Source organism: Palaemon carinicauda, chromosome 17 (genome assembly GCF_036898095.1).
Source record: "Palaemon carinicauda isolate YSFRI2023 chromosome 17, ASM3689809v2, whole genome shotgun sequence".
Taxonomy (NCBI): domain Eukaryota; kingdom Metazoa; phylum Arthropoda; class Malacostraca; order Decapoda; family Palaemonidae; genus Palaemon; species Palaemon carinicauda.
Window position 1 is genome coordinate 59,845,840 of NC_090741.1, and position 16,301 is coordinate 59,862,140.

A 16,301-nucleotide genomic window follows, 5' to 3' on the forward strand; every position below is an offset into this window, starting at 1 on the left:
AAAATTTTGTTGGGATTGCAAGTGATGTATGTGGCAAGAAGGTTGTTGGAGGCAGCATGAGGAAGGGCAGTGAATGGTGGAATGAAGGAGTGAAGGTAAAAGTGGAAGAGAAAAAGAGGGCTTTTGAAGAATGGCTGCAGAGTAATAGTATAGAGAAGTATGAAAAATATAGAGAGCAAAAGGTGGAAGTAAAGCGCAAGGTACGTGAGACAAAGAGGGCAGCTGACCTGAGGTGGGGTCAGGGACTGGGTCAGTCATATGAAGAGAATAAGAAGAAGTTTTGGAAAGAAGTGAAGAGAGTAAGGAAGGCCGGCGCAAGAATTGAAGAGACAGTGAAAGATGGAAATGGAAGGTTGTTAAAAGGAGAGGAGGCAAGGAAAAGGTGGGCGGAATATTTTGAAAGTTTGCTGAATGTTGAGGATGATAGGGAGGCAGATATAATTGCGGTTCCAGGTGTTGAGGTGCCAGTGATGGGAGATGAGAATGAGAGAGAGATTACAATAGAGGAAGTGAGGAGAGCACTAGATGAAACGAGAGTAGGAAAAGCATCGGGTATGGATGGTGTGAAAGCTGAGATGTTGAAGGAAGGGGGTGTGACTGTACTTGAATGGTTGGTGAGATTGTTTAATGTGTGTTTTGTGTTGTCAATGGTACCAGTAGATTGGGTCTGTGCATGTATTGTACCACTATATAAGGGTAAGGGAGATGTGCATGAGTGTTGTAATTCAAGAGGTATTAGTTTGTTGAGTGTAGTTGGAAAAGTGTATGGTAGAATACTGATTAATAGGATTAAGGATAAAACAGAGAATGCAATCTTGGAAGTACAGGGTGGTTTTAGAAGAGGTAGGGGTTGTATGAATCAGATTTTTACAGTTAGGCAGATATGCGAGAAATATTTAGCAAAAGGTAAGGAGGTGTATGTAGCGTTTATGGATCTGGAGAAAGCATATGATAGAGTTGATAGGGAAGCAATGTGGAATGTGATGAGGTTATATGGAGTTGGTGGAAGGTTGTTGCAAGCAGTGAAAAGTTTCTACACAGGTAGTAAAGCATGTGTTAGAATAGGAAAGGAGGTGAGCGATTGGTTTCCGGTGAGAGTGGGGCTGAGACAGGGATGCGTGATGTCGCCCTGGTTGTTTAACTTGTATGTTGATGGAGTGGTGAGAGAGGTGAATGCTAGAGTGCTTGGACGAGGATTAAAACTGTTAGGCGAGAATGATCATGAATGGGAGGTAAATCAGTTGTTGTTTGCAGATGATACTGTACTGGTAGCAGACACAGAAGAGAAGCTTGACCGACTAGTGACAGAATTTGGAAGGGTGTGTGAGAGAAGGAAGTTGAGAGTTAATGTGGGTAAGAGTAAGGTTATGAGATGTACGAGAAGGGGAGGTGGTGCAAGGTTGAATGTCATGTTGAATGGAGAGTTACTTGAGGAGGTGGATCAGTTTAAGTACTTGGGGTCTGTTGTTGCAGCAAATGGTGGAGTGGAAGCAGATGTACGTCAGAGAGTGAATGAAGGTTGCAAAGTGTTGGGGGCAGTTAAGGGAGTAGTAAAAAATAGAGGATTGGGCATGAATGTAAAGAGAGTTCTATATGAGAAAGTGATTGTACCAACTGTGATGTATGGATCGGAGTTGTGGGGAATGAAAGTGATGGAGAGACAGAAATTGAATGTGTTTGAGATGAAGTGTCTGAGGAGTATGGCTGGTGTATCTCGAGTAGATAGGGTTAGGAACGAAGTGGTGAGGGTGAGAACGGGTGTAAGAAATGAGTTAGCGGCTAGAGTGGATATGAATGTGTTGAGGTGGTTTGGCCATGTTGAGAGAATGGAGAATGGCTGTCTGCTAAAGAAGGTGATGAATGCAAGAGTTGATGGGAGAAGTACAAGAGGAAGGCCAAGGTTTGGGTGGATGGATGGTGTGAAGAAAGCTCTGGGTGATAGGAGGATAGATGTGAGAGAGGCAAGAGAGCGTGCTAGAAATAGGAATGAATGGCGAGCGATTGTGACGCAGTCCCGGTAGGCCCTGCTGCTTCCTCCGGTGCCTTAGATGACCGCGGAGGTAGCAGCAGTAGGGGACTCAGCAGTATGAAGCTTCATCTGTGGTGGAAATGTGGGAGGTTGGGCTGTGGCACCCTAGCAGTACCAGCTGAACTCGGCTGAGTCCCTGGTTAGGCTGGAGGAACGTAGAGAGTAGAGGTCCCCTTTTTGTTTTGTTTCTTGTTGTTGTCGGCTACCCCCCAAAATTGGGGGAAGTGCCTTTGGTATATGTATGTATGTATATATATATATGGATATATATATAAATATATATATATATATATATATATATATATATATATATATATATATATATATATATATATATATATATATATACTGTATATATATATATATATATATATATATATATATATATATATATATATATATATATATATATATACTGTATATATATATATATATATATATATATATATATATATATATATATATATATATATATATATATATATATATATATATACTGTATATATATATACAGATTTGACCTGGAACAACTATACTCAGCTTCGAGCTTTTGCTCAGAGAGTTTATGCCTCAACTGAAAAGGAGTACAATTTAACCATAAAAGAAACACTTTCTGGTACAACTCAGGAACATAAATGGTGGTCTACCCTTAAATCTGCACTCTTTGGTGTAGATGCAACAGTTCCTCCTTTACTTAAACCAGATGGCTCAGTCACTCACTGTCCAAAGGAAAAGGCAACCCTTTTGGCTGATGTTTTTGACAGTAAACAGAGTAATGAAAAACTTGAACTTCCTCATTCCTGTTTTCCTGAGGCTAAACTAACTAGTTTAGCTTTTCGATCTCGTGAGATTAAAGCTCTGTTGATGGACCTTGATGCTTATGGAGGTGTAGACCCAAATGGTATTTTTCCTTTGTTTTTTATAAAGACAGCAGATTTCTTAGCTCCAAAGTTATCTGTTATTTTGCGAAAGTTAGCAAGAAGAGGAGCTTTTAGCACTAGTTGGAGAATTGGTAATGTTACTCCTCTATGTAAATGTGTTTGTGGTAGCTCAAGTCCCACTGATTACCGCCCAATTTCCATAACTCCCATATTATCTAAAGTTTTTGAACGTCTTCTGGCAAAACGTCTTAATAGGTTTGCTGAAGGTAATCATCTATTCCCTAGTTTGCAATTTGGTTTTCGTAAAGGCCTTGGAGCATGTGATGCCCTTCTTACAATCTCCAATGCTGTACAGAAATCCCTTGATTGTGGTCGGGAAGTTCGTATGATTGGCCTTGATTTTAGTGCTGCCTTTGACCGTGTTAATCATGAGGCCCTTGTTTTCAAACTGAAACAGTTGGGAGTGGGTGGGTTGTTTCTTAGCATTATTATTGATTTTTTAAGTAATAGATCTCAAAGAGTTGTTGTTGATGGGCACCATAGTGATTATAGGAATGTGATATCCGGTGTTCCACAGGGTAGTGTTCTAGGCCCATTACTTTTCATACTATATACACATGACATGTGGTTTGGCCTAGAAAACAAGCTTGTTGCATATGCAGATGATGCTACTCTCTTTGCATCAATTCCATCCCCTGAATGTAGATCTAGGGTTGGTGAATCCCTTAATAGAGATTTAGCTAGAATTAGTGCATGGTGCAAATTATGGGGTATGAAGTTGAATCCTAACAAAACTCAAAGTATGATTGTAAGTAGGTCAAGGACGGTGGCTCCTCAACATCCGGATCTCAGTATTGATAATGTTTCTTTAAATATGTATGACTCTTTCAAAATTTTAGGTGTGATTCTCGACAGTAAATTTACTTTTGAGAAACATATAAGGTCTGTGTCTTCTTCAATTGCACAAAAAATAGGCTTATTGAGAAAGTCTTTCAAGATTTTCGGTGATCAATCTATTCTGAAGAAGTGTTTTAATTCTTTCATTCTACCTTGTTTTGAGTATTGTTCTCCTGTTTGGTCTTCAGCTGCTGATTCTCATCTTAATTTGTTGGACAGAAACTTACGGTCTATTAAATTTCTTATTCCTGATCTAGATATTAATCTCTGGCACCGTCGTTCAATTAGTTCATTATGCATGTTGCATAAGATTTTTCATAACTCTGACCATCCTTTACATTCAGATCTCCCTGGACAATTCTATCCTGTTCGTAATACTAGGCAGGCAGTTAATTCTAATAGCCAGGCCTTCTCCATCACGAGACTCAATACTACGCAGTACTCTAGAAGTTTTATTCCAGCTGTTACCAAGTTGTGGAATGATCTTCCTAATCGGGTGGTTGAATCAGTAGAACTTCAAAGGTTCAAAGTTGGAGCAAATGCTTTTTTGTTGACCAGGCGGACATGAGTCTTTTTATAGTTTATTTATGACATATTTGTTTTTGATGCTGTTAATAGCTTATATATGACATGTCTGTTTTGACGTTGTTACTGTTTTTAGAATGATTTATTGTTAATTTGTTCTCTTCATTTATTTATTTCCTTATTTCTTTTCCTCACTGGGCTATTTTTCCCTGTTGGAGCCCCTGGGCTTATAGCATCTTGCTTTTCCAACTAGGGTTGTAGCTTGGATAGTAATAATAATAATAATAATATATATATATATATATATATATATATATATATATATATATATATATATATATGTGTGTGTGTGTGTGTGTGTGTGTGTGTGTGTGTGTGTGTGTGTGTTGAGTGTGTGTGTACGGTGCAGTTACGTTCATATGTTTGCTCTCATGCAGAGAAATTGTTATAAACCTATGCGTCAGTTTTATTTCTGTATAACATAATTAGTTTCTGGTTCGAGTACATAAATAACTCCATCACTAACTGTGTGTGATCTTGCTAAATGTCATAATTGCATTAACATTAATGTGAATTTGGATAGAAGTTAGGTACCATTCACTGATCCAAAAAATATATTTAATTTTGAAAATAGAATACTAAATGAGTAAATATAACAAATTTAAAGAATTGGGTAAAGTCTATAGAACTAATTTAGTTGAATATTAACTCTGCATTTCAAATAATCTTTCACACTCCTCATGCAGTTTATGTTAGGCCTACACTGCAATTTGGGATCAAACTATGTACAAATTTTCTGATCTAATTCAAAAGATATGATAAAAACAGTTTCAAACAGATAACATATCAATCTATGCCTCGACTTTAAACTCATCACCTAATCCTTACCTCTTCAAGACCCGAGTCAGTTTTACAAAACATCTCACGAGACGTAAACCAATTTCCACGAGATCCCGACCCCACTTATCACTCTAGAAGTTCTTTTCCCATAGAATAACGCAGCAAAGAGATCATGGCATCAATGGAGCCAGCAAGTAGTCCACAATATCGTAGATATGATACTAATGTGGCCGTATATAGGTGGGCTCATGAAACTTGGCGCCTCCTTGTATCCAATTTGGCAGGCAACCGCTCTCGGTTGCTGTTTACTAGTCCCCTTGTTCAAGCCCTCGCCTCTTTAATCATATTTGTTTTCATTACTCTAACGTGGGGAGTAATTTAGTACTGATTTTCCTACGTTATTAAGAGGAGTCTTAAAGATTATCCTACATTTTGTAAAGCATGAAGATGATAGAAATCGAAGACATACCTTGATAAGTATAAAGTATTGGTTCACAAAACTTTGAATAGAATACTCTCAAGAAGGCAGAGTATTGTGTTTATGTTATCTTGGATGGGAGGGGAGATCTGGCTTGTAGTAAGCACGATATAATGCATTGGAGACGAAGGTATGCTTTCTTAACATAATTTATACAATGAATAATAAGCTATTATTAATAGAGTAGGCCTACTTATGAGTCATGAAGAAAGGTGCTTCATAATAATCAAGACTGTATATGTAAAACTAATTCTTTTTTTCTCACGTTGCGTTTACTTACTGCCGTTCCCAACACCCTTGGCACATAAGAATAATAATATTGAACTCAAATACCTCCAACATTCTATCTCACCCTCGCTCCGACAAAAAAAAAAAAAGAAAAAAAAGACAAAAAAGGAAGAAAAAAAAGTTTATTTCCCAACACATTATATATATATATATATATATATATATATATATATATATATATATATATATATATATATATATATATATATATATATATATATATATATATATATATATATATATATATATATATATATATATATATATATATATATATATATATATATATATATATATATATATATATATATATATATATATATATATATATATATATATATATATATATATATATATATATATATATATATATATATATATATATATATATATATATATATATATATATATATATATATATATATATATATATATATATATATATATATATATATATATATATATATATATATATATATATATATATATATATATATATATATATATATATATATATATATATATATATATATATATATATATATATATATATATATATATATATATATATATATATATATATATATATATATATATATATATATATATATATATATATATATATATATATATATATATATATATATATATATATATATATATATATATATATATATATATATATATATATATATATATATATATATATATATATATATATATATATATATATATATATATATATATATATATATATATATATATATATATATATATATATATATATATATATATATATATATATATATATATATATATATATATATATATATATATATATATATATATATATATATATATATATATATATATATATATATATATATATATATATATATATATATATATATATATATATATATATATATATATATATATATATATATATATATATATATATATATATGGCTCTTCAGAAGGTTAAACCTGCAGCGAATGTTTTTATGTTGAGCAGACTGACACAAGTCTCTCTTCATAGTTAATGACAGATCTATTTTAACGTTGTTACTGAGCTTGAAATATTTTATATAAATTATTCATTACTTCTCGTGTAGTTTATTTATTTTCTTTCCTCAATGGGCTATTTTTCCCTATTGGAGCCATTAGGCTTATAATATCCTGCTTTTTTAACTATGGCTGTAGCTTAGCTAATAATAATAATAATAATAATAATAATAATAATAATAATAATAATAATAATAATAATAATAATAATATTGACCAGCCAAAATGCCAAATCTGAAGTCACCATGAAATAGGGCAAGAATAGTATTCGCTTCTTGTATGAGAGAAGACTATAGGAAAAAATATCTAAGAAAATGGGGCTTGTAATTCATATTTCCATCGTAATTCTTCACATGACAAATTCCTATATATATCTAAAAATAATTTGACGTATTCTCTACCTACATTGTGATTTGAGGGTAAAGTCGGTATTTAATTATATATATATATATATATATATATATATATATATATATATATATATATATATATATATATATATATATATATATATATATATATATATATATGCTGGCGTAGAAATAAATTGTTACTATCGTTGTAAGGAATTTGAATTTGATATAGGCACTAAAATGCATTATTATTATTATTATTATTATTATTATTATTATTATTATTATTATTATTATTATTATTATTATTATTTCCCCCTTAAAATGAAATAATAAAATGGACGAACATTTTATATTTTGAGATGCTGAGCGTATGATTACATACGCAAGTAATGTAGGCCTACATGATTTACTTGATATCCTGTTTTATATTTTTAAAGGCAAAGGTAAACTTCGTGTATGTCTTGAATTTAATTTTATAAAATGGGACAAGAAAAACATATGTATGTAAATGGAAAATGTTGACTTGAGCGACCGACCCTGTTATACAGTGGGACATTAAGAAGGTCTAGAGAAAGCTCAACGCAATTTCCCCAAGTTTATAAAATTTCAACACCGTAAAGAAATTTCCAAATTTTGCTAATCTTGAATTTCATTTTAATTCAATAACTTTGCTCTCAGTTAATTTTTAACTTTCGTTATTGGAATGTTGATCAAGAGAAAAAAAAAGATATCGTAACCCTTCTAAAAGAAATTTTGAGCTTCACAATCTTTGCTTTTCCTTGTGTTTGAAAGGAGAATTTTGTCATTTCGTCAATTGTGGATATTTTTTGTTTCAGGTGTATTTTATATTGAAATTTATAATATGAAAGATGTATTTTAGGTATTTAAGTATTTACTTCCATGAATCCGTATTTCTGTAACTCGGGTGACATTCTGCACAGGTGACCACCGTTGCCAGATTATGAGATCCCAAATTCACCAGAAAAGCATCGAAATACATTTTGTGAGCTTAAATTAAAATAGAAAAATCATTAGTACATTTTTCTAATACTAAATTGTTTCATCATGATGTAGCATAGATTCGTATCTAGCATAAGAAAAACTTCCCTTATAATTTGTAAAAGAACGCTGCTGGGAATCAGCAGTCTGGCAACAATGCTGGTGACATTTTGCACAGTTGGCCGACTGATGCTTGTTCGAGTTACATTACATTTTATATGTTCCAGAATCAAGGCTTCAACAGTGTTATTTCCAGCAGTGGACTCATGAACTCGTCAATAAAGTAGAAATGGTAAGACAATTAAAAAAAAAACCTGAAAATGGTTAATCATTAGCAATTTGGGAAGAAAACTGTGGTAGCCTTTACGGATTTAGATGCCTAGACCATATATTTTTGCAGTTTATTATTTTGGGGTTTATGAACGTTTTTATTAGTTTCAATAGTGTAAACAACGTATTTTTAATCTTACAACGATTTCGTAGTTGGACAAATACATATTTCTTGTTTGTCGATGGTGACAATATTGGGAAAATATTGAAAGGATGAATATTGGATTTTATTATAGTTACGGACGGGACAACATTTTCTTCTAAAAATGTATTTCCTATAGAAAATGCTGGGATGTATTTTAACATAACTTAGTACAGAGGGCCCTTGTACTCAACCTTATGCAGCAAACATTATAAATTACTTTCCAATGGATGCCCATTTCAGGAAGTCGATACATAATATTATGTAAGCATTAACTCGGGAAGAATGGCTGCAGAGTAAAAGTATAGAGAAGTATGAAAAATATAGAGAGAAAAATGTGGAAGTAAAGCGCAAGGTACGTGAGGCAAAGAGGGCAGCTGACCTGAGGTGGGGTCAGGGATTGGGTCAGTCATATGAAGAGAATAAGAAGAAGTTTTGGAAAGAAGTGAAGAGAGTAAGGAAGGTTGCCGCAAGAATTGAAGAGACAGTGAAAGATGGAAATGGAAGGTTGTTAAAAGGAGAGGAGGCAAGGAAAAGGTGGGCGGGATATTTTGAAAGTTTGCTGAATGTTGAGGATAATAGGGAGGCAGATATAATTGCTGTTCCAGGTGTTGAGGTGCCAGTGATGGGAGATGAGAATGAGAGAGAGATTACAATAGATGAAGTGAGGAGAGAACTAGATGAAACGAGAGTAGGAAAAGCATCTGGTATGGATGGTGTGAAAGCTGAGATGTTGAAGGAAAGGGGTGTGACTGTACTTGAATGGTTGGTGAGATTGTTTAATATGTGTTTTGTGTTGTCAATGGTACCAGTAGATTGGGTTTGTGCATGTATTGTACCACTATATAAGGGTAAGGGAGATGAGCATGAGTGTTGTAATTCAAGAGTTATTAGTTTGTTGATTGTAGTTGGAAAAGTGTATGGTAGAGTATTGATTAATAGGATTAAGGATAAAACAGAGAATGCAATCTTGGAAGTACAGGGTGGTTTTAGAAGAGGTAGGGGTTGTATGAATCAGATTTTTACAGTTAGGCAGATATGCGAGAAATATTTAGCTAAAGGTAAGGAGGTGTATGTTGCGTTTATGGATCTGGAGAAAGCATATTATAGAGTTGATAGGGAAGCAATGTGGAATGTGATGAGGTTATATGGAGTTGGTGGAAGGTTGTTGCAAGCAGTGAAAAGTTTCTACAAATGTAGTAAAGCATGTGTTAGAATAGGAAATGAAGTGAGTGATTGGTTTCCGGTGAGAGTGGGGCTGAGACAGGGATGTGTGATGTCGCCGTGGTTGTTTAACTTGTATGTTGATGGAGTGGTGAGAGAGGTGAATGCTCGAGTGCTTGGACGAGGATTAAAACTGGTAGACGAGAATGACCATGAATGGGAGGTAAATCAGTTGTTGTTTGCAGATGATACTGTACTGGTTGCAGACACAGAAGAGAAGCTTGACCGACTAGTGACAGAATTTGGAAAGGTGTGTGAGAGAAGGAAGTTGAGAGTTAATGTGGGTAAGAGTAAGGTTATGAGATGTACGAGAAGGGAAGGTGGTGCAAGGTTGAATGTCATGTTGAATGGAGAGTTACTTGAGGAGGTGGATCAGTTTAAGTACTTGGGGTCTATTGTTGCAGCAAATGGTGGAGTGGAAGCAGATGTACGTCAGAGAGTGAATGAAGGTTGCAAAGTGTTGGGGGCAGTTAAGGGAGTAGTAAAAAATAGAGGGTTGGGCATGAATGTAAAGAGAGTTCTATATGAGAAAGTGATTGTACCAACTGTGATGTATGGATCGGAGTTGTGGGGAATGAAAGTGATGGAGAGACAGAAATTGAATGTGTTTGAGATGAAGTGTCTAAGGAGTATGGCTGGTGTATCTCGAGTAGATAGGGCTAGGAACGAAGTGGTGAGGGAGAGAACGGGTGTAAGAAATGAGTTAGCGGCTAGAGTGGATATGAATGTGTTGAGGTGGTTTGGCCATGTTGAGAGAATGGAAAATGGTTGTCTGCTAAAGAAGGTGATGAATGCAAGAGTTGATGGGGGAAGTACAAGAGGAAGGCCAAGGTTTGGGTGGATGGATGGTGTGAAGAAAGCTCTGGGTGATAGGAGGATAGATGTGAGAGAGGCAAGAGAGCGTGCTAGAAATAGGAATGAATGGCGAGCGATTGTGACGCAGTTCCAGTAGGCCCTGCTGCTTCCTCCGGTGCCTTAGATGACCGCGGAGGTAGCAGCAGTAGGGGAGTCAGCATTATGAAGCTTCATCTGTGGTGGAAATGTGGGAGAGTGGGCTGTGGCACCCTAGCTGTACCAGCTGAACTCGGTTGAGTCCCTGATTAGGCTGAAGGATCATAGAGAGTAGAGGTCCCCTTTTTGTTTTGTTTCATTGTTGGTGTCAGCTACCCCCCAAAATTGGGGGAAGTGCCTTGGTATATGGATGGATGGATTAACTCGGGACAATATGGATTGAGGATATAAGTGCCAAGCTGCCTTCCAGAATAGGATTGTTCACTGTCTGCAGATTTAATGCTTTGTCTTTGGAGCTATTTATCAGTAGGTGGTATCGCATCTAAATATTTGATATACTTCAATTTCTAGTCAAACTGGAATTCATCATAAGAAATGGACGGCTGCTGATCATTTTGGTGTTTTCCTCTGTATGACTAATGGGGGATGGGACATAATAACTTTGATATTGATCAACTAAATTGTGAACATTTATTTTCCTAATCCACAGTTTTCTTTTGGGAAAGTGATGGTGGGTTTACGGTAGCCTACTGCACATGCGTTGTTTGCATGTGCTTATTTCAGCTGTTCTGTTTTTTTTTTTTTTTATTATTATGATACATTAATTTCTAGCAAAACTGGTATTCTTAATAATAAATGGATGGGTGCTAACTACTTAGGCATTTTTCTCTTTATGATTAATGGGGCTGGGATATAATAACTTGCGTCATTGATCGATTAAAATATGATCATTATTTACATTGCTTACATTTTGGAGACACAAGTTATTACTTTCACTCCATCAGTTACAATGAAAAAAAAAAAAAAATAGTCCACCCTGAAAGCTACATATGCTACATACCTGAAGAAAATGCCGAAGGCTAAAAAATATATTGGTGTTGTGAAAACCGGTCTTCATTCAGATGATACTTATCATGTGCTCTAATATATTGGGAATCATGATCATAGCATGATTGCAGCGAAAATCGGTGCAAAGGTTGCTACTGCAAATTTTAAGGAAAAGGAAAGCGCAGGTCGAACACCTTCTCGTTCAATTATAACTGAAGAACTTAAGTAAATTGAATGAGTGCTCACTGGCGGTTGTGACAAAACTTTGTTAGACGACGGAGGTGTGTCCAGGCTAATCATCCGCTGGTCCCCTAAACAGATATTGGTTTTTACAATATGACAATACCATAGATGACGTTAAACGCATTTTAATTTTTGCAACTGATGATCCCCTTCAGGAGTTTACTGTGCAAATTGGGCTAGGGATGGCACCTTCAAGATTTCCCATGATATATTTTTTCAATTATGTTTTACACATTCAACTGAAGAACTTCACCTCTTGAAGATTTTTGCCCTATTACCTGAAGTCCCAAAACACACTGACTATTCCTAAAGGTAAAAGATCTACAGCAGTAAATAACAATGGATGTGAATATATGATAGTGGACCTTGAAAAGCTACGCATAACGCATATTCAAATGCATATCCAGGAACAAATATGACATTTTGCTTTTTCCATTTAGGACAAAATGTATACAGACATTGTACATGACGAATTTTTGGGTTTCAAAAAAATTGTCTTAATATTAAATGTGTTGGATAGAAACACAGTAAATATATTTTACTAGTATGAATTTTGATAACCCTGTTCTTTTGTTCATCTCTTTTTATATACTGTATAGATAAAATGACATGTGTAGTACTAAATTGTCCGGGAACTAATTGTCTGGTACCGTATTTATGTAGCACTACAGTGTACGTTACCCGTTAAAAGTTATTGCTAAATACCCCCTCTCACTAGGGTATGACTACTCCCTCTCCCCAGGGTATGACTACTCCCTTTCCTCCTGCTCAAGGAATGGGTAGACACTTTCTCTATTATATAGGGGAGATCTACAACAACAAATGCAGCCGTTTATAGTCTGATGCAGGACAAGGCCTTAGACATGTCAATTCATGTCTGGGCCTTGGCCAGTTTTCATCACCAGGCTGGCCAACTGCAGATTGGTGATGGTGGGAGACTTGTTTGGTCGCTCATAGCAAACCAACGTAGTATGGGTGGCCCTGACTAGTACAGCTTTGCTGATCGTGGCGATACACAAACCCTTTCATGACGTTAAGATATATCCACTCAGAATGGGTACATACATACATACATACATACATACATACTGTAGATACATATATACAGTATAATGTAGAGGAAAGAAAATTTTTCTTTAGAATTTAGGTTGATGGATGAGCAAAAAAGTAAAAACAAAATTGAAGTAATTATCATCCATAAGCCCAAGTTTGAATTTTTACACTGTGAATAATAGTTATTTATAAATTTTAACATTGCAATAGATTTCAGATAAGGTTGACAAAAGGCTTCAATGCCATTTTTATAGGTGACTGTAGTCTTTTGAAGTCCATCGCGCAAGCGCTTCATCTTTTATGAGTTTTATCATGTTTTAATGATGAAATCCTCAACATGAGAGTAGATAAGATGACCTTTTGGGTTAATACTGTATATGGAAAATATGTCGTATACTAACGGTCTTGAGTGTAATTCTTTTTTTCTAATGTATTAGAACAACAGTATAAGCAAGAAATAAACAATCTCATTTGCAAAGCATAGTATAATGAATTCTACCCGCGAGCGAGGAAAGACCTCAAGTTTACTTATCCCTCCACCTGTAGTATGCTAATGATTTTACTTAACGACCAGAACCCGTTTAAGAATACGAACCGCCAGTGTCAAGGAATAAACAAGACACTGTTTAGAACATGTTATAACTGTTACAGACAGACATTTAAAGAATATTTTTTTTTTTTTTTTCTGTAATTGGTGATCTAAATTTTTCATGGTATCTTGGTAGGCTACTAGGTACTTTACCATTAGGAGCATAATCAGGCATAAATTGTCGGTGGTTGGCCACTTATGCAAAAGGGGATCATAGATCTTTGGCCCCTTCAGCATTTGCATTTTTGGTGTTACCTCGTTTGATTCTTTGGTTGCACATTATCTTAAGATTAACTATATAGCTTTATATATATTTATGCATATGTATTTTTCCCATCATTAAGCTGTACCATCATTAAGGCTCTAGAAAATAGCAAAATAAGTCACCACTATATTCATCATCCATGACTTTGATCACTTCATTATATCTACCCATGATTTATCAGCAGCCCATTGCACCATTCAACCGTTTATTGTATTCAGCCTCCTTTTCCAATGTGTGTGATATAATCTATCCAACAATTCCAATATACAATCTTTTATTTGCAATCAACAGCCATACAGTACTTATTTCCCTAAAGGATAGTTAGCTCAACAATCTATCATACATTCCAACATTGGATTTCACAGACTACTTGAGTCTCCTACTTCTACCAATCTTTGTTCCGTAACTGAAATACAAACCACACTATTTAATATGGGTTATTACTTTCGGCATAGCTGAAATGACGAGCCATTAGAATTTTTACGAGGGATTACTACCCCACCACTAGTTAGCGAGGGGTAGGGAGGGTAACCTGCTACCCCCCCACACACACACACCTGTGCTGAGCTCACTTTGCTCTCGGCTCGGGTGGTAGTCGGACGTGTCCGCTCTCACCCTCGCCTCTTTGACAGCCATATTAATGCTTTTTGTCTTTTTTACTTACTTTTTCTTATACTTGTAATATATATATAAACATTCTTTATGTTTATGTATATATTTGTGTATAGAATTGTAGTAAGTTTTCTTTTCATTATTTGTGCTGTGTGTGTGATGTACGACAACGACACTTGCGTAGTGCAAGGCCACCACAGTTCCACTTCGTGGGGAACGACCTCTCCCTCTGGTCCATCGGTCTTCCCATCGGCCTACTGTATTTCCGTTAACTCGGCCTCCGCAGGGGAACCGTCATCGCCTGGACTCTTCATTCATCTATTATCTTCACTTTGCCTCTTTTCCTACGGGAAACTTGGATTCTCAGCGAAGGGAATGTGGCCTTTTTTTAGATTGACTACGGTCTCTCTCTACTCGAGGTCATTCACCCTTACTACAACTACGTACTAATACGATAGCTCCTTTCCCGTTCCGGGTTAGGTTGCTATTTCGTTGTTTGTCTCCCCTTCGGGGGGTCAGTGGTTCTCACTTTTAGTGTATATTCTTAGATGATTTAGATAATTATAATTCTGTTTTTATTCCTGTTACTCCGCCCCCCATCTCCCATGGATGTCATCTGGGGAAGGAGGGCGCATACTTAATTCTTATTTTATGTTATTCCCTCGGGGTTCCTCTTCGGAGTTCCTCCCTGGGGAATTTCTGTTAAAATAATTATTTAATTTTATTTTCCCAGTTAACTTTGCAGTTCTTCTTCGTTCGACTAAAGAGTACCAACGAAGCAGAGCTGTCCTGTTCATGACTGGGGAATCTGCTATCTCTGCCGAGCTGTCCTGTTCATGACTGGGGAATCTGCTGTCGCTGCCGTCCCTCAGATGACGTCGTCATGGGCGTTATCCCTTCTCTTAGAAGTACTCCTGTGACAACGTGCCAGCACTTCAGATCATCTTTGAACGCTGAAGGAGGTTCTCCTCCAGGGTTTGGACAACTTCCCTTCCGAGGGAGGTTTCCTCCCCAGGTGTGAGGTTTTCTCTCTTCAGAAGGAGAACTTCTCATACCTTAATAAATTCATCGCCTTCGACTACTGTTGCTGCCCTTCGGCCAGACTTTTCTACCCCCTTGCTGAGTTTCTCTTCCTTCAGGGGTGGAGCACAGTCTTGGCAAGTCTCTTCTACGAAGTGTTCACCTCTCTCGTTCGCGAGAGAGGCCACTCATAGAGACTCCTCTTCGGAGGATCGTTCATGATAGGTCAGCTTGCTGATCCACGGTCCTACGGGGCGTCACCACAAGTGTCTTCAGGTCTCTTCTACGAAGTGTCACCTCTCTTGTTCGCGAGAGAGGCCACTCATATAGATTCCTCTTCGGAAGATCGTTCCTGATAAGATCAGCTTGCTGATCCAACGGCCCCAAGGGGCTTCACCACGAGTTTCTTCAAGTCTCTTCTACGAAGGGCACCTCTCTCGTTCGCGGGAGAGGTCTCACATAGAGACTCTGCCTTGGAGGATCAAGCAAAACTTCCAGTGACCTCTACCTTGTGCTGCAATATGGTCCTTTGGACTTCGGTCCTGGACTCTAGCACGGACCTTTACGGTCCCATCGGTGGATACTGGCCCTTCCAAAGGGCACATCCCGGTTCACATCCCGGTTCC

At 36.1% G+C, this 16,301-nt stretch overlaps 2 protein-coding genes across 3 annotated transcripts in view; one reads left to right on the top strand and one right to left on the bottom strand.

The window, feature by feature from the left end:
- The window catches only part of LOC137656798 (5'-3' exonuclease PLD3-like), an 85,769-nt gene extending 80,415 nt beyond the window's left edge, over positions 1-5,354 (bottom strand). Inside the window, exon 1 of one of the 2 annotated variants that reach the window (XM_068391098.1) lies at positions 5,221-5,354. In XM_068391098.1, coding sequence (XP_068247199.1) covers positions 5,221-5,253 — 33 coding nt within the window. In that variant the 5' untranslated portion in view covers positions 5,254-5,354. The remainder of the gene's footprint in view (positions 1-5,220) is intronic. The other variant, XM_068391099.1, reaches the window with a different exon arrangement.
- Positions 1-16,301, top strand: part of Ppat-Dpck (Bifunctional Phosphopantetheine adenylyltransferase - Dephospho-CoA kinase) — a 266,249-nt gene that overhangs the window by 178,768 nt on the left and 71,180 nt on the right. The gene's annotated exons all lie outside the window — the stretch shown is intronic.